This window comes from Amblyomma maculatum, chromosome 1 (genome assembly GCF_055883805.1).
Source record: "Amblyomma maculatum isolate TAMU_Amacu chromosome 1, ASM5588380v1, whole genome shotgun sequence".
In the NCBI taxonomy this organism is placed as follows: domain Eukaryota; kingdom Metazoa; phylum Arthropoda; class Arachnida; order Ixodida; family Ixodidae; genus Amblyomma; species Amblyomma maculatum.
This window is the reverse complement of record NC_139344.1, coordinates 231,165,661-231,188,481: the sequence shown is the minus strand read 5'-3', so window position 1 is coordinate 231,188,481 and position 22,821 is coordinate 231,165,661. Positions and strand designations below refer to the sequence as shown.

Sequence of the window (22,821 nt, the reverse complement as noted above, 5' to 3'; positions counted from 1 at the left end):
TTGGGAGATAAAGCAGCGCTTTTGGTTCGCATTTAAAATGTAGCATTATGTCCTGGTCAGGCCGATCACCGTATTGCAAGCTAAATTTGGCTTTGTAGAAGTTAGCGACAGGAGCTCATCTTGACTGTAGTATCATTGGCTATCGAGATTGGACAACGAGAAGGCGTCTGTTATTCAAGTGCCAACGTTATGGGCGGACAGCGTATTGAATAGCCGACGTCAGTATTTGCTCTTGACTCTCGCAATGCTGGCCTGGTGCTGGAAAGAAGTGCAAACGGGCGAATCTCAAAGCTCTGAGAAATATAGGAAGGCAGCGTACGAAACGCAGGTCACCAACTGCAATTACTGTGCCTTAATTATGTATAAATGTAGAAAGCAACAATGGTGCAAGTGCACTGAACGATGTGTTATTCGAAAGGTTAAAGATATGAAGTATTATTCCCAGTTCTCGATTGCAATTTTTATTTGGTGTTATGGGCGCTAGACCACAAGGGTAAAAGCAAAGGCGTACGACTGAGGCGCACAGTAAGCGAAGGCTGTCCTGAAACGTGCTGCCTTTCGGTTTGATTAAATGAAGTAGTGAAATTAAGTTAACTCGGATTAAATCAATCAATCAGCACTAAGCTCTGAATACGTATCTACCCTCTCACAAGCACCATGCGTGCTGGTCTCGAAGAGAAGCGTCTGTTTAATTCCCAATTGAAATATCAGGATTGATGCTTGCTTATTTTATAATTCACGTTGGAACGCTCAGACTGCTACCACAACGATTTTTCCTACTTCCCGATGACACGAGAAAATGCGGTCTTACTTGTTCCCACTGAACCTGTCTGCTGCGGAATGCATTATGTTGCCGCAGGATTCATGAGCGTAGCGCACTTAAGCAGTCGCTTTTCGAACAACTAAGTAGAGGCGCAGAGGACAGGCGAGGAAGAGCAGAAAAATGTTGCTGATGGCGAAGGAAGATGATAGCGGCGGGTGTAGGATGTTGTCTGAACGGAGATTTCCACTGACCATGGTCTGGAAACTCGCATTTTCGCTATTATCCTCGCCTTAATATCCAGTCAAAATAGAGAACCTACAATTGAAGAAATAAAATTCGTATTGTAAGGCAACGCGAAGGTCGGACTTGGGGAATCAGGCTTTATTACAGACCTGAAGCCTTGGTCGCACACTGCAGCCAAAACACACTCCGCGATGACGATGGGTATCTACAAGAGGGAGCAGGATGAAGATGAAGCAGCACGTTCAGCAGTGTGGAAGATGAAGCGCCACACAGTGCTCACACTATTTCGCCCGCGCAGTTCAAGCGGCCAGCCTGGCCGCAATTAGTCCGCAGGATTGCGCCGAATAAAAGGTTTCATACGTGAAACGTGGACAACTTCAGTGCCGCGGTAACGACAGTCCGGAGGAGGGTAAACAGGGGAGACGCGATAGTTGACTGGGGAGGTTTTTGCAAGAACTGTGTAAGGACCAATGTAACGGTGCTGTAACTTGTCACAAAGGCCAGGAGTGCGTAATGGGGTCCAAAGTAACACCTCGTCGCCGGGACGGAACGAAACTTGGCGATGGGTTGCATCATAGCGGTACTTGCGGTCTTCCTGGCTAGCTTCCGTGTTGACGCGAGCAAGCCGGCGTGATTTGGCCACTCGGGAAAGGAACTGGTCAGGAAGAGAGGATGAGGAACTGGCATGTGTAGAAAGAAAAGAGGCGTCAAGAAAGGTAGCGGGAGAACGGCCGTAGACGAGGAAAAACGGGGTGTAACCTGTGGTCCGCTGTACAGCCGTATTGTAGGCGAACGTAACAAAAGGAAGTATTACGTCCCAGTTTCGGTGGTCCTGGTCGACATACATAGACAACATGTCAGAAAGCGTGCGGTGGAACCGCTCAGTCAACCCATTGGTCTGCGGGTGATAGCTGGAGGTCAATTTGTGATGTGTGGTTGAGGCCTCAATAACTTCGGCTACAATCTTCGACAGAAATGTCCGACCACGATCGCTGAGAAGCACTTGAGGGGCCCCATGGCGCAGTACGAGCGATTCCAAAAAGAAGGTCGCGACCTCATGTGCTGAGCCATTAGGCAGGGAAGCGGTCTCAGCGTAGCGTGTTAGGTGGTCGACGGCGGTGACGATCCAGCGATTACCTCGTGCGGACAATGGAAGTGGCCCGTATAAGTCTATGCCAACAACGGCAAAGGGAGTAGCAGGGCAAGGTAGCGGCTGTAGTAGGCCAGCAGGAGGAGAAGTGGGCCGTTTGCGGCGCTGACATGGCAGACAAGAGGCGACGTATTTTGCCACACTTGAGGCGAGGCCTGGCCAGAAGAAACGGGCTTTCACGCGGTGGTAAGTTTTATGAAAGCCTAAGTGACCGGCTGTAGCATCATCGTGGAAAGCCGCCAGGATACGGGTGCGAAGCGCTTTCGGAATAACGGGGACCCAACGGGTGCCTTCGGAGCAATAAATATAACGGGAGAGCACGCCGTTGTCAAGTTTGAACTTTTGGAGTTGCCTGCGCATCCTAGCGGTAGGAGGGTGAGAAGCACCGGTGAGAAGGTTGATTAGGGAAATACAGTAGGGATCTGCTCGCTGGTTTGAAATAATGGCGTAGCGATCTGGAGCAGCGGCAAGAGAAGCACAGGTTAAGGTTGGGGCTCTGGACGACATTGGGACGTCGAGGGTGCACGCAGGAAGGCTCGAGGAAGCACTAGGTGGTGATTCTGAGAGCGGGCAGCGGGAAAGAGCATCGGCATCTCGATGTTTGCGTCCCGATTTGAATATGACATCAAAGTGGTACTCCTGCAAACGCAGAATCCAACGGCCCAGGCGTCCAGTCAAATTTTTGAGGGTTGATAACCAGCACAGAGCGTGGTGATCGGTAACGATCGTGAAATGGCGGCCGTAAAGGTAGGGGCGGAATTTCTGAACTGCCCAAACGACGGCTAGGCACTCTTGCTCAGTGATGGTGTAGTTGCGTTCCGCTAGTGTTAGAGTTCGACTGGCAAACGCAATTACCTTTTCCCGAGAAGCGGTATCACGTTGCAGAAGTACGGCGCCGATACCGAGGCTGCTGGCATCGGTGTGAAGAATGGTGGCAGCAGTGTCGTCGAAGTGAGCGAGAACAGGGTCCGAAGTGAGGACATTCTTTAGGGTTTGGAAAGCTTTTTCGCATTCTTCGGACCAATTGAAAGTAGTACGGTCTGTAAGGAGGCGGTGGAGCGGTGCAGCAATGGTAGCGAAATTTCGAATGAAACGGCGAAAGTACGAAGACAGGCCAAGGAAACTGCGTAGTTCCTTAGTCCGCTGAGGCCGTGCAAAGTTCAAAACTGCAGCAAGCTTGTCAGGGTCGGGTCGAATGCCATCGCGGCTGACGAGGTGGCCCAGGATCTTGAATTCTTTCTTGGCGAAATTACACTTTTTTGTGTTCAGCTGGAGACCGGCGGATGCCAGGCACGTTAGTACTTGATCAAGGCGGCATAAATGATCAGAAAAAGTTGCAGAGAAAATAACTATGTCGTCCAGGTAACACAAGCATGTTTTCCACTTAAGTCCTCTAAGAACAGTGTCAATCATGCGCTCAAACGTAGCGGGGGCATTACAAAGTCCAAAGTACACTTTGCAGAAGGCCGAATTATTGCACCATTAGCTCCGCGGAGTTCAGGTCCATCATAAGGCGTTTTCACTTTTCGCAAGCGGGAGCACAAGTCAGTGTGTATTACAGAAACAGCGGCGCCCGTGTCAACCAAAGCCTCAACAGATAATCCTTCAACCCGCACTAAAATAATATTCCAGGGACGTTCCGGAGGATTTTTGGGATGGCCGAAGAGTGCAGTTTTCCCTCCTAAAACTGCAGTGGTCAGTTTTCCGACAGGCGGGGGGTCGTCAGAGAAGCTTGACGGAGAGGCGAGGTGGAGCGGCGAAAAGGCGAAAGAGAACGGCGTCTTGAAGGCCTGTAACCAGCAGGCGGAGCGGGGCTTTCTGGCGGGGGTGATGAACGTCGGGGATAATCAGGGAATGAACGGTGGTTAGAGCCGGAAAAGCGAGGAGGGTAGTCTGCTTCAAATGATTCGTAGCCGCGGCGTTCATTCTGGAGCCTGCGACGACAGAAGCGGGAAATATGGCCTCGGTACCCGCAGTAATAACACACAGGGCGGGCTGGGCGCCAGTTGGGGTAGTATGTCGGCGCCGCGGCAGGTGGTGCCAATGCAGCGACATGAGCAGTGGTAGGCGCCGGTGGCGTAGGTGCTCCAACTGCGGGCGGCAAGGACGTGATCTGGGCGTACGTTGGCACCTGACGGATGGTAGGAGCGACCGATGTTGGCGGGGAATGGGTCATTGAGGCCAGCTCTTCTTTAACAATGCTACGCAGGCCGGCACTTGAATTATGTGGCTCAGATGCAGGGCGGCACGAATTACCTTGAGCCGAGAGCTCTTCACGAATTATTTCGCGAATAAGCACACGGAGGTCAGCTTCGGCAGTGAAACCAAATGAAGTGGGATCTGGCTGCAGGCGTATTGACTGTAGTTCGTCAAGGCGTTGACAAGTCGATATGATGGCGTCAATTGTGGTTGGGTTCTGCACGGCCAGGGCGTTATAGGCGAGTGGACCAATACCTTTAAGGACGTGCCGAACCCGCTCGGCCTCTGGCATGGTGGCATTTATGCGCCGACAAAGTGCGAGAACGTCTTCGATATAAGAGGTATAGGTCTCATTGGACCGCTGAAGTCGGGCTTCTAGCTTCTTTTTGGCGGACTCCGTGCGAACAGTAGGAGCGCAGAAAATCTGGCGTAACTTTTGTTTAAAGGTAGCCCAATCCGGAATCGTCGACTCATGATTTAGAAACCACGTTTTGGCCACATCCGTCAAATAAAAGGACACATTAATTAATTTAAGAGAATCGTCCCATCGGTTGAAAGCACTGACCCGGTCGTAGCTGTCGAGCCAGTCATCAGCGTCGTCGCCGCGGAGACCGGCGAACATCTGAGGGTCGCGCTGACGGCTACTGACAGTCCAAGTGGCAAGGGGAGCTGGAGTCGAGTTGGTAGCAGCCGGAATAGCGGAGTGGCCCTCTTGTGTCATGACGATGGTGGTCGGGATCAAACGGCGGCCAGAACGAAGCTCCAGGTGGATGCAGGTGACGAAGCAGCGGGGAAATCAAGGCGCACCTCCACCACGTGTAAGGCAACGCGAAGGTCGGACTTGGGGAATCAGGCTTTATTACAGACCTGAAGCCTTGGTCGCACACTGCAGCCAAAACACACTCCGCGATGACGATGGGTATCTACAAGAGGGAGCAGGATGAAGATGAAGCAGCACGTTCAGCAGTGTGGAAGATGAAGCGCCACACAGTGCTCACAGTATATTGAAATAGCTGCCTGGAGATAATAATTACGACAGCCTTGCACACTCCTTCGATTTGTTATGATGGCTAATCAAAGTTCAAATATTTTTTCACGATCTATATTACAATATACTGCAAAGCCACCCAACTGCTATAATCGGCTTGAAAATTACATATTTAGATAGCGATAAGTTTGAAAGTTTTGGAAGTTTTATGTATAGCCCTCACAGCACGTTATCCTGGTGTATGGGCATACGCCGCTCACTAGTGAGATGTGGGGCTTCATCCCCTCTGCCGCCAGTGGGTATACCCACCGGTGGTGCAGTTGCAAGCTTTTCTCTGCACTGGGGCTGGGCTTGAATGGATTGCTTAAAAAATGGGTCTTCGGCCGAGTTTCAGCAAAAAAAAAAAAAAACTAAAAAAAAAAAAACTAAAAAATAAATAAAAAAAAAATAAAAGCCCGGTGTCACGAAGCCCCTTGGTCGCAAATGCCCTTGCCCCATTCAAAGTAGAATAACCATCGTCACTTTTACAACCCCCAAGTGTTCACGAGAGTCAAACATGTGGGTAGTTTGCGGTTTATGCTTTCTTCGCTCGAAACCTGATGGCAGGAAATTTCCAGGAACAGCTCCCAATGCATTCTGCATTAATACATGCACGAATCTAGCTCATGAACTCTTGAAAGAACCCAGCAGAGAACTATCAATTAATTTTTGCCCTTATAAGCATATACCTCACCACGGTACCTCAGTGGTTAGGGCGCTCGTATGCTGTGTCTGATTACGCGGGTTCGGTCTCGTTCGCGGCGGCCACGTTTCGATAGAGGTGAAATACAAGGTGCCCGTGTACTGTGCAGTGTCGCTACTCGTTAAAACCACAGATGGTAGAAATTATTCAAAGCAGTCCACTACGGCTCCCTCATAGCCGATGTCGCTTTGAAGTGTTAAATCCGCCATAAAAATAAATAAAAAAGAAGTGAATGCGTTAGCATGTGGACTTCGGTTTCGTGAGCGATTTATGTTGACATGTTGACGTTCACATCCATGACAATTAAGTTTCGGTTTTACAAATTACTTTTTTTTGTGTGTGTTTCAACTCTTTGAAATCATTTGCATGGAGCATTGTAGTTTTAGGACGTTAAAATTCCATATACAATACGCCTTATAAAACATACGACCCGTATGGAAAGCGTACTCGGTCTCATAATTTATTTCAATATAAAAGATCATGGTTCTTGATTTGCGTTGCAGTGCATTTGAGAACGAAAGCCTAAACCGCGGCCGAGACAATTATTCTCCCTCTCTCTCTCTCCCTCTTCTTGCGCGACTTTACAGGACACGAAGTTTTGAACTTGCTCCAGTAAGAGTACCAATTACACCCTTCACGAACTTTTTTGAAGTCCTAGTTGATATATCATTTGATGATTTCCAACGGATTGCGAAGCATTCAAGTAAGGGGCTCCAGTCTTGCTCGGGATATTCTAGACCTGTTGTTTAAGATTTACGTTTTGTTGTTCGTTCCATGGACTAGGAAAAAAATAACAGTTAATCTCGCCGTCGGGAGTAGATGGCAGCATGAAATGAAATGAAGGGAACGCGTACGGCTGTGATGTCCCGGTTATAGGGCTCTTTCCGGGGTGGAGAACTACCAAAGGCGTCTCATTTCTGCTTCGGCCCGTCTGCCCCCTGACGGTGTGTTTGAGAGGTCCACTTAGAAGTGACACAGTTCTGCGCCTTTTCAAGTTTGCGCCACGAAACCAGCGCGGAGTAGAGGCAGGCACTTGAAGCATATGCGCGACGTCCGTGTGCTGTGCGATGTGAGTGCACGTTAAAGATCCCCAGGTGGTCGAAATTACTCCGGAGCCCTCCACTACGGCACCTCTTTCTCTCTATCTCTCTCTCCACTTTCATTCCCACCTTCCTTCCTTGAAGGTGGGAAAACAAGTGTGACAGATACCGCGCCTTTCGTTTCCTGTGAAGCAAATTATTATTATTAATATTATTATTATTATTATTATTATTATTATTATTATTATTATTATTATTATTATTATTATTATTATTATTATTATTATTATTATTATTATTATTATTATTATTATTATTATTATTATTATTATTATTTGAAGCACATGTGTTGCTCCAGCGGAGCACTTAAGCACCAGGGTGCGACACACTAAATTTTGCTCAGCGTTTAGGTTAGCTTTCGGTTCGCCTCTGTGTTATCCTCAGGTTCGGCGCCATGTTGTCCCCAACCGCGCGTTGAGAATATTCGCTAAAAATTAAAGAAAGAGGTAGAAAAGGAACTGGTTAACTTCTGGTTTCACTGGTTAACTTCTAAATGCTTTCATGGCAGAAGCATTTCATGGCAGAAGGGCTCGAAAAGAGAAAGGCCGATGGCGGCGACATGCAATGCGACATGCGACATGCAAAACAGTGGCTGTGTTTCAATCACATGGTCTTGGTCATTATAATCGGGAGGCATGACCTAACCATTTAGGATAGCTTTGCCACCATGCTTACTACTGCGTTTCATACACCAGTGAAAGCGAGTTCAAGAACTTTGACGGTTACATGCAGCTCGTGACATGCCGGATGTTTCAGCGAACACTTTCAAAAATTTCTAAATATAAAAAGTTAAAAAAAAAAAAAACATTTGCAGGAGTAAGCTCGCAGCCCTGCAACCCACGAGCTACTGCAAAAATCACATAATCATACAAACAATTAACCAAAACTCACGAATTATCATTTGAATTAGCGGAGTATGGTTGTTGATGTCAATAAGAAGTTTGAAGCCGTAGACAAGACGGTACCATACCAATTCTGAAACGACGAAAAAGTAATTTTATAAGGCCCTGCAACGCTATAAGAAATCTGGCGCATTTTTCTACATGGAACCGAAACTGCGCGCATTACATGCGCAGGAAGCTCGGTACAGACGTTACATCCGCTGATTACGCATTGCAGTGACTGCGGCGCCCAATTCGAACTGCAAGCATTATTGTGTCACATCCTGCGCAATGCTTCGCTTCGCAGCTCACTGGAAGGAAATGCATAGTCATTGCCAGCTACAAGGGCGTTATTTTTTAGAGCGACAGAACAAAATAAAGTGCATGACATGACATAATTTAACTTCGTAGTCACTGCAACACGCCAGCAGAGGACGTCCCCTCAACGCTAAGCTTCCTGCGAGTACAATGCGCTCTGCTTCAGTTGCATGCGGTAAAAAAATGGTAGACGTTCATCTATCCTTGAACCAAGTTTCACGAGCGTAAGCCACCGGCCGCAGCCGCAGCAATTGCTGCCGCTTCGATCTTGGGTCGTTCCCAAGCTTGGTAAGCTTCTCGGCAATGGGATAGTCTGGCTTCTTGATCGATGATCTCGGCAGCCTGTCTTGTACGGCTGCGTCCTCTGTCTTTAGCGGTAGTGGCTTCCTCTACGCCACGCTGCCTCTTTTTGTCATGCCACCTATTGGATTCTCCTAACACTACGCTCGCGGACCTCGCCTGCATTCGCCCAGATGGCGTATGGAATAGCGTATTTAACTATAGTTAAATGAAGGAGCGGCGCAGATGTAGCTTCATGAAGACGGCGTTGTTCACTGCACAGCGCGCGAGTGTGCAGAGTTTTACACGTGATCGGCTGCGGCGATAGCATAGTGCTGTCATGCCTGGGCCAAGGAAGCTGATCTGTTCGTTCTGGCGTTGAAACCATGTAGCAGCTATGTTTTTTGCAGCGTGCCTGTGGCGAGGCGCAGGTGATACTGGCGCATTCTCAGTACCTAGATTGTGCAGATGGAGATTGAATCGACGATGTTTGCTGCACAGCGCGAAAATTCAAGGTCAGATGTTCGGAGCCAGATGACCTTGAGGCTTGGCATGAGCGAAGTACAGCCTACGCTCTAAAAGCGCCTGATTTATTCGCGCTGTGGGGATTAAGAAAATGGGTTTTTCTTCGTTTCAAACACTAATATGACATGATCTTGTTCACGACTTCAAACTCTTCATTGGCACTAACAAGTTGTTAGTATTAGTGAAGGGAACTTTTTAATTAACGCAGTACGATTCCTAGTAACAATCGTTACTGCGTTAATTAAAAAGTTTATTAGTCAGTTTCAAATATGATTAAGAGATTTTTGCAGTAATTTGTGTCCGTCGGGACTGACAGTATGCTCTTGCAAATAATATTTTGAACTCCCTAATTTATGAAAATTTTGGAAGTGGTCGCTTGACATCCTGTAGCGTTTGAACACGACCTCAAGGATATATGACGTCACAACTGAGAAACTGAAAGAAAGGGTAGCGTGATTTAAGTGAAGCAGCCTCACTAACTCGGGCTGGACTTATAAGACAAAAATACTGAAAATATCGCTTGGTTTACAAAATTATCGCGTGAGTATAGACACAGAGACACCAGGCTGTTAGCGAGTCCTGCCACTAGCCTGAGGCTTCAGTAGCAAAGAGCCGAACCAATAAGCCTGCTTTGCTTCATATCTTTTTGACAACAAAGAAGCTATAAAAAAAGCTGCTTCGCTTTGGAACACCAGACTGAGCTGCTTGTATGTAATGTTTATAATGTTGCGTGGTCTCAAGAAGGTTCGAATGAACCCGCACGGGGCTCACCTACTGACTCAGGCTGATAAAACTTTATTCACAATAAATACTTCACGTATTACAAAATCCAGAGAAACTACGGTCTGAAGGAATTCTTAACAACTCAGTGACGAATAACTAACTAGCCAGGTTCAATAAGTTTTGGGGATCAAAGATAATATATTACATATATGCGAGAACGCAGAAAACAACACAGAAATAAAATCCTGGAAGAGATATTAAAAGACCTTTGTCAGTAACAAAGAGAGGAAAAGTGAATCTGGAGGCGTATGTAAAAAATTGCCTTTAATAATGCTGATAAGACAGATATCAAGAGACATTTGCGTCACAAAATAGAGCACGGCCTATTGCATCATAAGTCGAAAAAAAAAAAGTTTTTCAAGCAGTATCGGGTACTCGAGTTATTAAAGGGACTTGCGGATTCGGTCTATAACATTCGCCACTTTTATCAAACGCATTTTTCTTCCTTTCTTTTGTGAGGACTCTTAAATAAGCACACTGAGTTTATTCTCGTGCTTGTCACAAAATGCAGGAACTCTGTGGTTTTACAGGTGTTCGGAAATGTTACATTTCTCACGGCACAACCAAAAAATTTGCTCCTTATAAAAACACGAGTTACATTTCATGGTCGTCTCATCAGAACGGCGTTCTTTTCTTTCAGGACAACTTATACCGCACGTTTCAGCGTCACAGTGACGTTTTAGGTAGAACGAGTGGGAGTGGATTGAATAATGTTTCTGCACAAAATTATTGCATGTAAGTTTCAAGCAATACGTAGCTCAAATGGCCTGCTTCTAGCCAAATTTTAGTAGAAAATATAATGAAAAAGCATTTGCAATGTGTGCGTCCGGTCGTCACCCTCAGGAAGGCGCGTCTATACTACGTTGCATATGCATGGCTGTGCGAAGCCGTTTAGATCGTGTGCGGAACGAAGTCGGTTTGGTGCACGGGGCCGGCTCCCTCGAAGTCGAATCGTCTCGACCACGCCACCCGGGTGCCTTTTCTTTTTTGCAGGCGCGGTGAACTAGCCAGTCGTGTAATAAGGCGTCGCATCATTGGGGGGAGCGGCGGGGCAGATTGATGGAGCAGCGCGGCTCGCTGTTGGCGGTGGTCCGTCCGCCGGTGATGGATGGCCGCGGCGCGGCAACCGAACGTCCTCCCCCTCACCTTATCCTCCGGCCCTCTAGAGAGCCGTCGCGCGGGCCGCGAGCGCCGCGGCACTGAGGCGGCCGTTTAGGGCGACCACAGGCCTCCGCCTGGCCTTTAGCCAGCGCTGCTTCGAACGGCGGATCGGACCGCTTTGATCGCTCTCAGGGCACGAGGTAATGTCGAATTGTAGTTTACATGTATGTGTATTATATTCCAGTAACGTGACCTTAGCACGTTTGCGCAGAAGTAGTTGATCCACGAACCATACTAGAGTTGGGATAAAAAAAAAGAGTAAACTCCAAAGATAGACCAAGGTTAAACGTATGGACAATGACGAGAAGATTTACACTCAAGGTCTCACAACAAAAGGGTAGTGTGGGTGATATGTTGCAATAAACTTGTTTCATTTGACTACCATGTGTGTGAAGAACGAATGCCCGAAAAACTTAATACAGGTATATTTAGGGGCTATTATAACAGCATCTATGCTTCCTAAAGACATCGTAAGGAATAGAAAATATTAGGTAATGTCAACCTTGAAATACCCCTTATATAGTCCATGTCATAGTCAGTGCCTTTGACAATGATGTATTAATGTTGCGGACGAATGAAAGACGCGTATCTAGTATTCGAGGCAGTACCGCCACGAAGCTCGAGCGCAGTTTTCAAGAGAAGAGCTCGTTCTTGGTAACTAAAGGACCCTAGAGGCAAATTACGGGCATTATTTTCAAATAAACAGTTGCCATGGACGCCGTGCCACAAAAGGCGGGTGCAGCGGCATTTATGAGTGCAGCTGAAACTCAGCTTCTACACGAGAGATAAATCATGTTATGGAAAGATGCAGAAGGAGTTAAAATTACAAAGCGTTTTTTGAGGGCAAAGACGAGCCAGATGAATACTAGTTTAGTAAACTAGGTATGAACGAAAGGAAGAAGATGGTTTGCACGGTATGAAAAAGAACTGAACAAGGGTAAATGGGGTACGCCTCAGGTCGCAGATGAGCCAACGTTTCGACAAGTGGACTTGTCTTCGTATGGGCCCAGACGAAGACAAGTCCACTTGTCGAAACGTTGGCTCATCTGCGAACTGAGGCGTACCCCATTTACCCTTGTTCAGTTCTTTAGTAAACTAGGTAATTCGAAGTTGTATGTTAATAGAGAAACAGCATATACTAAAATGCTTGCGGCAAGATATGAAATTTACATGTGTTGTTTTACTCGCTTAGCGAAAGCTCGCGAAATACGACAGACTACCACGTGATAGCGGTGTTAAGTTTTCAATTTCAGATCTATTTAGCTTCTCTCAGTCAAATAACTTAGTTTTCTCAAACCTTCACACATACAGAAGTAACTTATTTATTTAATGACTGGGTCTTGGCCTGGTAGTGCGAAACAGCAGTAATAAAGCAACAGAACAGAAATGATAAGGAATCTTTAGTAGATGCTAGTCAGACGCGCCCGTAACCATTCGTATGCATGCATAAGAAGCCCATCTTGATTCAGCCGGCGGGCGCAGCGCCGCCTCTCGGGAGCGATACTGCTCCTCCGCCCGGCGCGTTGGACTGCAAACTTCTGCAACAGACGGTACATAGAATGTTGTTTCAATGCAATAAATACCATGTCGGAGAAAAAAAAAAAAAAAAAAAAAAACGACGATAGCCACGAGGTTCCGCGCTCGGTTCTCACGCGATATTCCTTGCTCGAATCCATTCCACTTCTACGTTTTTTTTTCTTTAGTTTACGATTCCTATGACGTTGCTATGATAGCTGCCAAGGTCACTTCAAGGACAAGCGATGCATTGAGTCGGTGAGCCGGTTAGACCTCGCCAAGTAGTGTTTTCGCACTGAAGAAAGCAGCAATAGCCGATCAGATTGAAGAGTCGGCAATGGCAGTCGGGACTGCGGCCGCAACTGGCGAGGCTGGGAGTCCTTTCTGCCCAGATGCGAGATTTTTTTTTTCTGCACCGTTCTTTTTTTTTTTTTTTACTTTATCGGAAGTAATGCGGACGAACACAGAAAGAGGGAAGTCATATGGTCATTACGTTACTGCTGACCCTGAATACGAAAGCGAGAAGTTAGGATGATGGCGTACAATGTAGACCTGACTTGAAATCTGTAAAAAAAAAAAAGTAAAAAATAAAAATAGAATACACCACTGTGGTCGCTACCATGATTTAATTTCGCGAAATTGTACATGGCTGCAGTAAGATGACTGGAGCTTCTCGAGCTGTTTCTAAATCGTGCTAATATTGGTAATATTTATTTAAGAAATTAAGTTTATTTTCGGTTTTGTCGTAAGAAAACTATGACCAGGTGATGAAAAAAAAAAAGATTGTTCTTCAGGACCGTTTGATGGGCTTCGCCATACGTGATAGACTACAACGCCACCATCGACACACGGAGCAGCAGATGGAGACAACTCAATTACAATAGAAAAACTAACACAATATGAAACAACGAAATAAATTAAAAATGAAAACGGTATAGAGCGGTACAAAGAACCCTGAATGCTCGGTAAGAAATTCGGAAGTTGTTTACGCATTATATGTTAGATGTACTCTTAGCCTTTATAAACTTCACACAGAAATATGAGGCAAATCGTAATTAAGGGTTGGAATATTGAGCTTTTGTTTTGAAAATTCAGCTGACTTTGTTCGTTGTTTCATTCAGATGAACATTTAGGTTCTTTTTTTTTTTTCGCCGGACATTATTTTCGGCAGGTAAATTACTACCTCCTTTTTCGGCGAAATAAGCCGGTGTTCCGGTGGGGACAAAAGTCCCTTAGAGTTTACCTTGTCTTTTTTGTCAGCATTAGCGGTCAATTTACTTGTAATAAACGCATATATGGTCGCAGTTACTAGTGGCGGATTAGCAAGTAACTTTTGAAGAACAATCAGAAAAAGGAAGGAGGGGGGGGTTCCCCTTTTGTGCAGCATATTCATAGGCAGTCACGAAAAATTTTAGCGGATGCTCAAGTGTTCTTAAGAGTTGATGCTATATAGCATTGCCGTTTCACATTATGCAGGGTCCTAATTGGTTGCTAATTAGTAGTTTCTTTATTTAGAGGCACTTTGTTATGATAACAGGCTGGGATGATGGATTACGCCACAACCCTTAAGAACCGGCCTGCCAGCTGCCACCTTTCGACCTCCTGCCAACTGGGCTACGAAATTCTCTGATTGGCCGAAAGGCTGATGGCACCACAAGTTCACGTGGTCTAGCCTAAAGATGATTGGTCATTGGATGTGTGACGTCACGACACGGCCTGGTCACTCTCGACCAATCAGGGAATTTTGCGACACACGCCACTGAACTTTTTTCAGAAGTATAACGGCAGGTTACGCGAGTTGGTGGGTGTTCATGGTTATTCTAAAGGACAGCGGTAGCAAATACGGGGCAAGGAAGAAAAGGACACATACGGCGCCCAGTTTACAACTGCTTTATAAGAAAAATATGCACAACTTTTGTATGCAAACCTGGAGCATGCGCATTGTCAAACAGTGCACTTGGTACGCGTCTCATGCTTGAACTTGTGAGTATACAGCCGATGGCTCATCCATACTTAGCGAGCCCATTTCCTCAGATGACAGGGCTACGGAAGGCTCACTAAGAGAGCAAATTATTTTCCATAGGTTGTATCTGACAGCTGACTGCCGAATTGACAGGCGGCGCCTCACTCTGCTAACCACTGCAAACTAGCAGTGTACGGTGTCCGAGCTCGCCGCAAAGGCTCGGTGGTTATGCATGCGTTCAGGATTTTTCAACTGCAAGAACGTTTTACTGGCAATGGGGAGGGCAGCAAGTGCTGATAGGGGTCATCATTTAGATATAAGTTATGGGTCATCATATAAGCACTTACCTGTAGCACAAAGTAGAAGTAGGTGTAGCAAAAAACGGCTTTATTGCCACGAAACCCGCAATCTGTGCCATCGAGTGTGGGGATGTCAACTGCCGAGGATGTGTCCCGGTAGCCACGTTAATGCTAGTCGTGTCACCCAGAACGAAGAATGCACGTGATACGGTCAAAAGTGCACGTGCGGTGACAAAAAAGATGAAGAGGATATCCGAGATGTGACATGCGTGGGGAAGCACGGTGTGAACTGGCTGTCGAGCTCATCTGTTGCAACCTGCAGCGGAAAAACAATATATATATATATATATATATATATATATATATATATATATATATATATATATATATATATATATATATATATCCCCCTCCATTGCTATCCGTGCTGCCCCAGCGTCAGTTGACATGGAAGAGACAAAGGCGCGAAATCATTTCAACTATAGAGAAAAATTGTTTTGCAGGTAACCGAACAAATTTCAAAGCAGTTTTTGACGCTGATTTCAAACAGCTCCGGAATTGATTGTCACGAGCTTTCAGAAGCCCTGCCTCCCTTCGCGACAAGGATTACGTTCACCTTCTTGACGCCGCGGACCCTTACCCTCTACCGTGCCCTCTACCTTTCAGTGCTGCTTCAGTGCTTTCAGTATGAACATTCAAAACTTTCCTTAATCTTTTTATCTGAGTGAAAAAAGTCCATCCTTCATTCAAAGCGACCATTTCACTGAAGTGTTGCGGTGTCCCATTCGAGGAGGAAGGTTTGACGGTTTCGGCACTGTTATGACCGTGCATCATCCGCACTTGCGCTCTTTTGTTCGCCTGTGGGCATGGATAAGTGCTGTGGATATGTGCTGTTGGTACAATGGCGCTAAGTGAGCCCGTTTCCATGAATCCTTTTGTGTAAGCCTGTTTTGCTTTGTTGAGACCCTGCAAATGCCAAATTGGCCCTGTCAAGGGAACGTCTAGAAAAATACTAAGAAATGTCCCCCTGCGGGAAATAGCCGGAAGTGCTTTCGTTCAATTGTTCACCCTTCCCGTCGAGAAGCGCTATTGTCCAGTGAGGAATGCCTACTGTCCAAAGGAGACGACAGAGTGACACGTCCGCTGACGTACAGGACAAGAAAGGAGCAAGGTGATTACGGCCATTAGAGGATTTCCCGGGAATGCAGGAAAGATTTGCAATTGCTGGAAAGGGACAATGCTGGGAGCAGTATGTGGCGCGCACGTGCACTTGGGTTTCTGAGAAGGAAATACACTTACCGAAACCAGCATACCGGATCTTTGCTGAAGAATAGAAATGTACCTCCTCGCTGTTCCCAAGCTCTTCCCGCCAACAAGTGACCACGCCCAACGAAACAATGCCGGACCAGTCAGTGCATCAGACCATCAGTGCTGTGATGTATTCGATTGGATGCCAATATCTGAGGGGCGTGCCCTGGAACTGGTTGGTCAGCATCTTCAGAGAGGGGCTGGACATAGGGGGTTTTAAGGACATTGCAGAGCACGAAATGACGCTCTGAGCCCTGGGTAAACGGCTCATCCAGTCGCTTCTCGCTATGAACTCTTAACGCTTGCCATTTTGCTGATGTACCCTTCTTTTTCATGTAAATAATCATGTAAATAAGTTTTCTCAAAGTGCCATTAAACCTGCTTGTATATATTTTACCAACTTCGAAGATTCAATCCTTCATCAACCCCGAGTCTCTGCACGCTACCAAGTGAAGGCCGGGTCAACTTAGTCCCAGCGTCACGACAGCACGGGCTTCGTGCCAAGGGGGTTGCCGCTCGTATATACTGTTGAGATAACTGTACACACTCGATGGTGATACTGTCCAGGACCTAGCCCTTACAGCGGTGTCTGCCTCGTATATATATAAAAAAAGATAACGCAGTGCACTTCGGTTGTATGCAAATCGCCCTTGACCTAGCGCTATTTCAATGCTAGTTCTAATCTGATGATGGCACCTAGTACTTGGGAGAGAGATTACGCAGGAGAGCCTTTTAGTGGGCATGAAAATGGGACGTATACGACATGACCGATTGCGCACAGCGCGAGCTCCAGAGCAGAGTGTTGGAGGGTATCTATATGTCGCGCCACAAGGTGCCTTTTGTACTTGTAGAGCTTGGCGTGAGTTCTTTGACCGTTAAAGCACGTACTAATAAAACACTTAAGCGAGTGCTTAGCTTCATATCATTATTCAAAGTTTAAGGGAATCCCCCAAGGTGGAGTAAATTTGTAATAAGGGAGTGATAGGGAGCGATTACTTATTGACATCCACCCAAGCGCAGCCGGCTACAAAAGGAAACGATACAGCTTTCTTAGAAACTTCGTAGTTGAAAGCAAATTCATAGAAAAATTTGTAGAAAAGTTTTTCCTGGTTCGGACCAGGATGAATTTTCCTTTAACTACGACGTTTCTGTGAGAGCTGCGTAGCTTTTCCTTGTAGCCATATGGCTCGGCTTCAGAGGATGCCAATGTATAACCACTCCATTATTAAATGTTAATATTTTTGCGACACTGGTAGGTAAAATGTCGTACGCATCAGCCACGCCATACCAGGGAGATATTTAGCGCTGATAGTCGCCTAATTGTGTCTTTATTTTTACGCAGGTCAAGTTGGAAATTTGGAAGCCGATTATCTAAACACAGACGCACTATGAACACTATACGAGATGGAACGCTTTAGGAGTACCACCGATTCTTAGGTTCCAAAACAAATGTGCTCACTAACTGCAGTGATGGGCAAGTATATTAATAAAATTTTACACATGATGATTTTGTGTCTTTCTGGTCGCTTAAGCTTTCGTCACAACGAGCTTTCGTCCACTACCAATCGCTCGTTTAAGAAACATGCGCAAGCCTATACCTACTGAAAAAGTAGTAGGATGCTGAGTTGGGCAAGTTGGTCATTGCAATACCATTTTTCACTAGTTTAGAATGCGCCGAGGCGAAATTTAAGATTGGTTTTTGAGATCTTGGCGAATACATCCAGCAAACATGTCCTTCCTTAAATGTTAACTTTAAACTTAAAAATTAGAGAGAATTTTCAACCGGTAACTCAAAGGTGAAAGACAATCCTTTGCCACATTCCTGAAACACCTTTAGAATGTCATTTACTCTTGCATTTGGACAGTCCTTGGGTACCAACACTAAAAAATCATCAACAAATCTTGATATATGAATAACCATATCTCCAACCTTCTCTTTGATTTCACTGTCTACATGAGCAAGGGAAATATTACTGAGCGCCGGAGCTACTTTAGAACCAATACATATGCCCTTTATTTGAGCATAGACATCCCCTCGCCAACCTAAATACGTTGACTTCAGATTCAGGTTATTCCCTTCCACACAAGGGCATGTTGAAAGCTGTACGCAAGTGCATAGATGAAGAGAACGATGAAGCATGTTTTGTGGGTCAATGCGGAATTTCTGTGGCAGCATTTCTTGAGCTTTTGACTTTCTATCTGAAGTCAACGTATGTAGGTTGGCGAGGGGATGTCTATGCTCAAAGAAAGGGCATATGTATTGGTGAACACTTCTCAAATGCAAGATTAAAAAGTAAAGACTAAACAATTGCAGTAATTCCGTATGTGCATCGAACTGCTCATAATCTGAAAAAAGTTGCGGGAAGGTTTGATGTGGACGTTGTGTTTTCTGCGCCACAAAGGTCTTTGCAGCATGACAAGGAACCGGTGCGAGAATTTGACAAGAAACAGCCCCTTTCATTGTGCGATATCACATAAGTCAAGATGTGTAAAATGTGCATGTTCAGTAGTTTACGAGCTTCCTCTGTCATGCAAGAAAGTGTATATTGGACAGACCGGCCGGTGTGTAAATGTTCGGCTCAGGGAACACCTCAGACCACTCTTCGAATCAACATATTCCCATCTGAAAAAGCACTGCCAAGATTGCACCAAGGCTAATGACAAAGTGTGCAGACCACTAGTCGCGCAAACGCGTATTTTATTCCGTCGTAACGATAAGACGACAAGGAAGTTAATGGAAGCATACCACATTCGCAAAAGACAAGATGAATGCGTTAGCCAGCCATCGTTAATGACAGTTCAAAAAGAAATCGCTTTTCTTGACAACACTTGAAGCGATTGTGTGTTTTTAAAGATTTTATAGTTGTTCTTTTGGGGTTTTTTTTTCTGTTTTTTGTAGCTCTTGTTGCGTTTTTTTTCCCTATACCGGTTGTTGGGGTTTGCTTTTTTCCTATGATGTGGCGTTCTGAGGTATGCTCTGGACATCTGCGCGGGGAAGGAAAGGTCATGTGATACTATATATACATGTTTTTGATTTCTGAACAAAAATGTAGTTGCGAGTCAGCGCTCGTCTATGTGCTCGTCTTACTTTGCCCTTCGTCCCTTTGGGCTGTTTTTCCCATCCAAAATGAACTACTGAAACAGGTTGTACGATGCACTAACCTTTTTTACCACACGAAGTCATGCAAATCGCATTCAGTGTTACACAATGTGATACGTTGTCATACATTTGGTATGTTATTTTTATGTTAATTTATGACATTGGTATAAAAAAAAAACATGTATGAGGTTATTGCAGCATAGAGCTTTTTTCAATAGGGTAATATTGGACACCCTATATATACTTGGGAACAGATACATTTACTTATCGTTTTTTTTTTTATATTGGCAACCACGTTTGGTTTCTTACAGAATGAGCAAGGAAGAAAAATACGGAAACAGGAAGTGAAAAACGAATGACACTGCACACTCGACAGAAAAAGGTATATATGCTTACATATGTTAAATAAAGTACTTGTAGAGGTGCTATCTCCTACAACGACATGAGTAGCCTGTTACATCTTGCTAAGCATGAGTTATTTCCCACGTAACAATTCTTATACAACGGTTGCATATTTTCGCAATGATGTGTAAGTGTACTATTTCCTCATTGTAAGCGGCAATAGGAAAACAGTGCGCCTCGAATGAACGTTCCCTATGTGCTAATGAATGCCTATGCCAGGAAGGTCTCAATTTCATCAAGGGGGTGTAGAGTGAAGTATCTATGTTTTAATGCGTGCTGTACAAATGCGAACAATAATGAGCCGCGATAATGTGCCACCTTTTTGTCAAGTAAGAATACAGGCTTGTTTAACTAGCTGGGTTGCTGAATTATATTAGCGATCGTGTATTTGGCAAACATGAATCTTATTGTATTTAACTTCACTTCTATGTATTGTTACATAAAAGGAAACAAAATTTTGTCGTTTAAAAGTGACCGTATATAAGTGCATCATAAACTGTTTCTTTTTTGCTTTTATTTTGTCTCCAGTGGCGCTTCTTGAAGGCGACTTCTAAGGAAGAAAGACCGTTTTAAAGCAGGTTGATATGGTTGATATATATGCTAATGCTATGTTACAAGGCATGAAATAATTGAACCAATATACGTTAAATCGAGGGAGTGTGTTGTCACTGATGCTGTACACGAAGTCGGACCCCAGTTCTTTCTTTATTTTTTTCAGGTTACGGATAAAAAAGCAATTTCGTTAACGTTGAGTTCCATTTGCCATTGTTTACACCATATGAGCATATTGTGAAGCGCGTTGTATAAATAGTCGTGGTTCACACAGTTAATTTGGTGGTTAAGAATGCAGAGATTGGCGATAAGTTTCGTACTAAATGAGATGTTAGGGGAATACGTTAATGAAGATAAGGAGTAAAATTGGAGTAAGAATTTATCCTCAGAATAGCCCCGATGTAACAAGCGAAGGTAAAGAGATTTCATTTTCAGATTTCAATATAGTATACTGATATTAGTAGGTAGGCAATTTTGACCCAACTGAAAAAGGAGCCTTGACCTCAGAAGAGAGAGAGAGAAGGTGCTTATCTTGCTCTTACATATTATATTATTATGGTTTTAAGGCAACTGTCACCAAAAATCTGCCAGGCTAAAACGTGCCCAGGCATGATTCTATACTGACGAAGTAACTCAGGTTCACCTTCCGAAGGAAAGACACCGCCCACGTTTCGAGAAAGGTTAGGTCCCTTCTTCAAGAGCGACTGCAAAGCAGCAGAGCTGCAGATTTGTAGCGAGACTGTCCATCATTGTAATCGATAACGTGACACAACAAGCAGGGGCAGTCAGTTGGCAGGGTGCTTAATGATTTGTTAACGGTTGTATTTAGCCTGAACGTTCACCGATGCGTAAGCGTTCAGAAATGTAAAAAAAAAAAAAAAAAAAAATTCTTGAGGTGCAAGAACTGTGGCCTTGCGGTAACGTTGTTCACCATTATGGCTATGATCAGAATGTAAATAAGATTACAGTCAGGCTCAAGACGTAAAAGTACACGACGCACATCTGTTCCGGCAAGGCACCCAACGACGAGCACTCAGGCTTCTTAATATCAAGGCATGACCACCGCACGATCAGTGACATCGAGGGACAAGGCATCCATCGCTGTCCTTTTGAACAAACCTGGTCACGACTAAGCCATAAACACCGTCCACTACTTGCTGAACATAATGCCGTCCTCATGGCGGAAATTCAAACTAGGCTATGCACGTCTTCATCTATAAGGGAACGAAAGCGGGAGCGAGTTGAAGCGCACTTCGGGCCCTAGTCGAAGCCTATATCTTCCAGCGAGGGCGGCAAACATGTATACATCAATAGAAGAGCAGCAGCCGGATCGGTTGGCATGTCCATGAGCGCGGAAATTAGCGATATCTACCGCCTGGACAGAGGATTAAAAGTGTTTTTCGTTCCTTATAGATCTATAGCTTCCACGAATTTTACTGCGAGCTCTCGCCGAAGTAACAACGGCACGACTTTTCCCGCATGTACAGAGTCGATCACACTTGTCTAGAGCGAAATAAAGTTGAATTCTGAAGCAGCTGCTGGCTTTCACGGATGCTGCTTGGGCTCGCGGGAAGGATAATTGACAATTGGACAGAACATAAACAATTCCTTTACTAAGTGCACAGAATCCTCGAATATACTTAATTTGCTCCGATGCAGGCTGCTCAAGCGCTCTCGACAAGTGTGATCGACTTTGCACAACCGGTGGACCTCTCCGCGCACATCATAAGACTGACGGGGAGCTCTAGCTGTTCTGTACGTCTCGACTGCAGCACCCGAGGCTGCATGTTGGCTACAGAAACACGTGGAAACGCAGGACAGTGGTTTCAACTTTACTTCTTATTAAGTGACTATTACATTTAACATCGAAGCGAAGTAATCAGAGAGGTTCAAGCTGTAGACGTTTATACCCAGAATCAGGCTCCCCACGAAAAGTCCACTCAGGGGAAAAACGATGCAGAGCGCCGCTGCTGCCCGTTTCATGCTCGCCGGTGCCCACCAAGTTCTGTGACTGGATCTATCTGTGGAACAGTGGGACACTTACACGGCGGCTGTTGGCACCGCCAGAAATGGTATCAAGGGGTACGAGCTCATCCGTCAGTATCTTGTGTGACGTGTCAAGAGAGTGGCCACCGACTAAGTCGCCATCGGTGCTCTTGGTTCGGTTTCTTGGACCCGAGCAACGGCCTCATTCTGAGGGACCCCTATCTACTATACGAAGTGCCAACGCACTATAGGTCTTATGAGAAGCCTCCGCGGCAGCAAGCCCCACATGTTGAGCGAGTATGACAGCTATTGGTGCAATGAAGTGTGAAGCAGGAGAGCGGCATTACGAATTGCCTGATTTTCGCGGCATGGGAACAAGAAAGAAAAAAAAAAATCAGAAAACGCCAATGACTGAATGAAAAATGTAGTTGGTTGCTGCGTGTGCTTGGCTCTCACGTCTAGGGTCTTAAATAACAGATGTGCAGTGCGCCTAGATTTCTGGACCGGAACAATGCGTAGTGCAGACGAAGACCGCACCGACTTGCACCCACAGTGTTTAGCCCA

The 22,821-nt window shown here is 45.4% G+C and overlaps 1 protein-coding gene across 13 annotated transcripts in view; it reads right to left on the bottom strand.

Annotated features, from left to right (window-relative positions):
- The window catches only part of LOC146205877 (uncharacterized), a 153,042-nt gene that overhangs the window by 32,295 nt on the left and 97,926 nt on the right, over positions 1-22,821 (bottom strand). For 4 of the 13 annotated variants that reach the window (XR_014704269.1, XR_014704277.1, XR_014704273.1 and 1 more), the window contains 2 exons: positions 14,958-15,225; positions 12,406-12,670 (listed from right to left, as the gene is read on the bottom strand). The exons of 4 other annotated variants lie outside the window; for them this stretch is intronic. Coding sequence is in view for 2 of the 9 variants with exons in the window: in XM_084590546.1 (XP_084446672.1) it covers positions 8,077-8,160 (84 nt within the window). In the remaining 7 variants the exon portion in view is untranslated. Of the gene's footprint in view, positions 1-8,076; positions 8,161-12,405; positions 12,671-14,957; positions 15,226-16,208; positions 16,512-22,821 lie in introns of those variants that run through there. 5 more of the 13 variants (XM_084590546.1, XM_084590548.1, XR_014704274.1 and 2 more) reach the window with 4 other exon arrangements.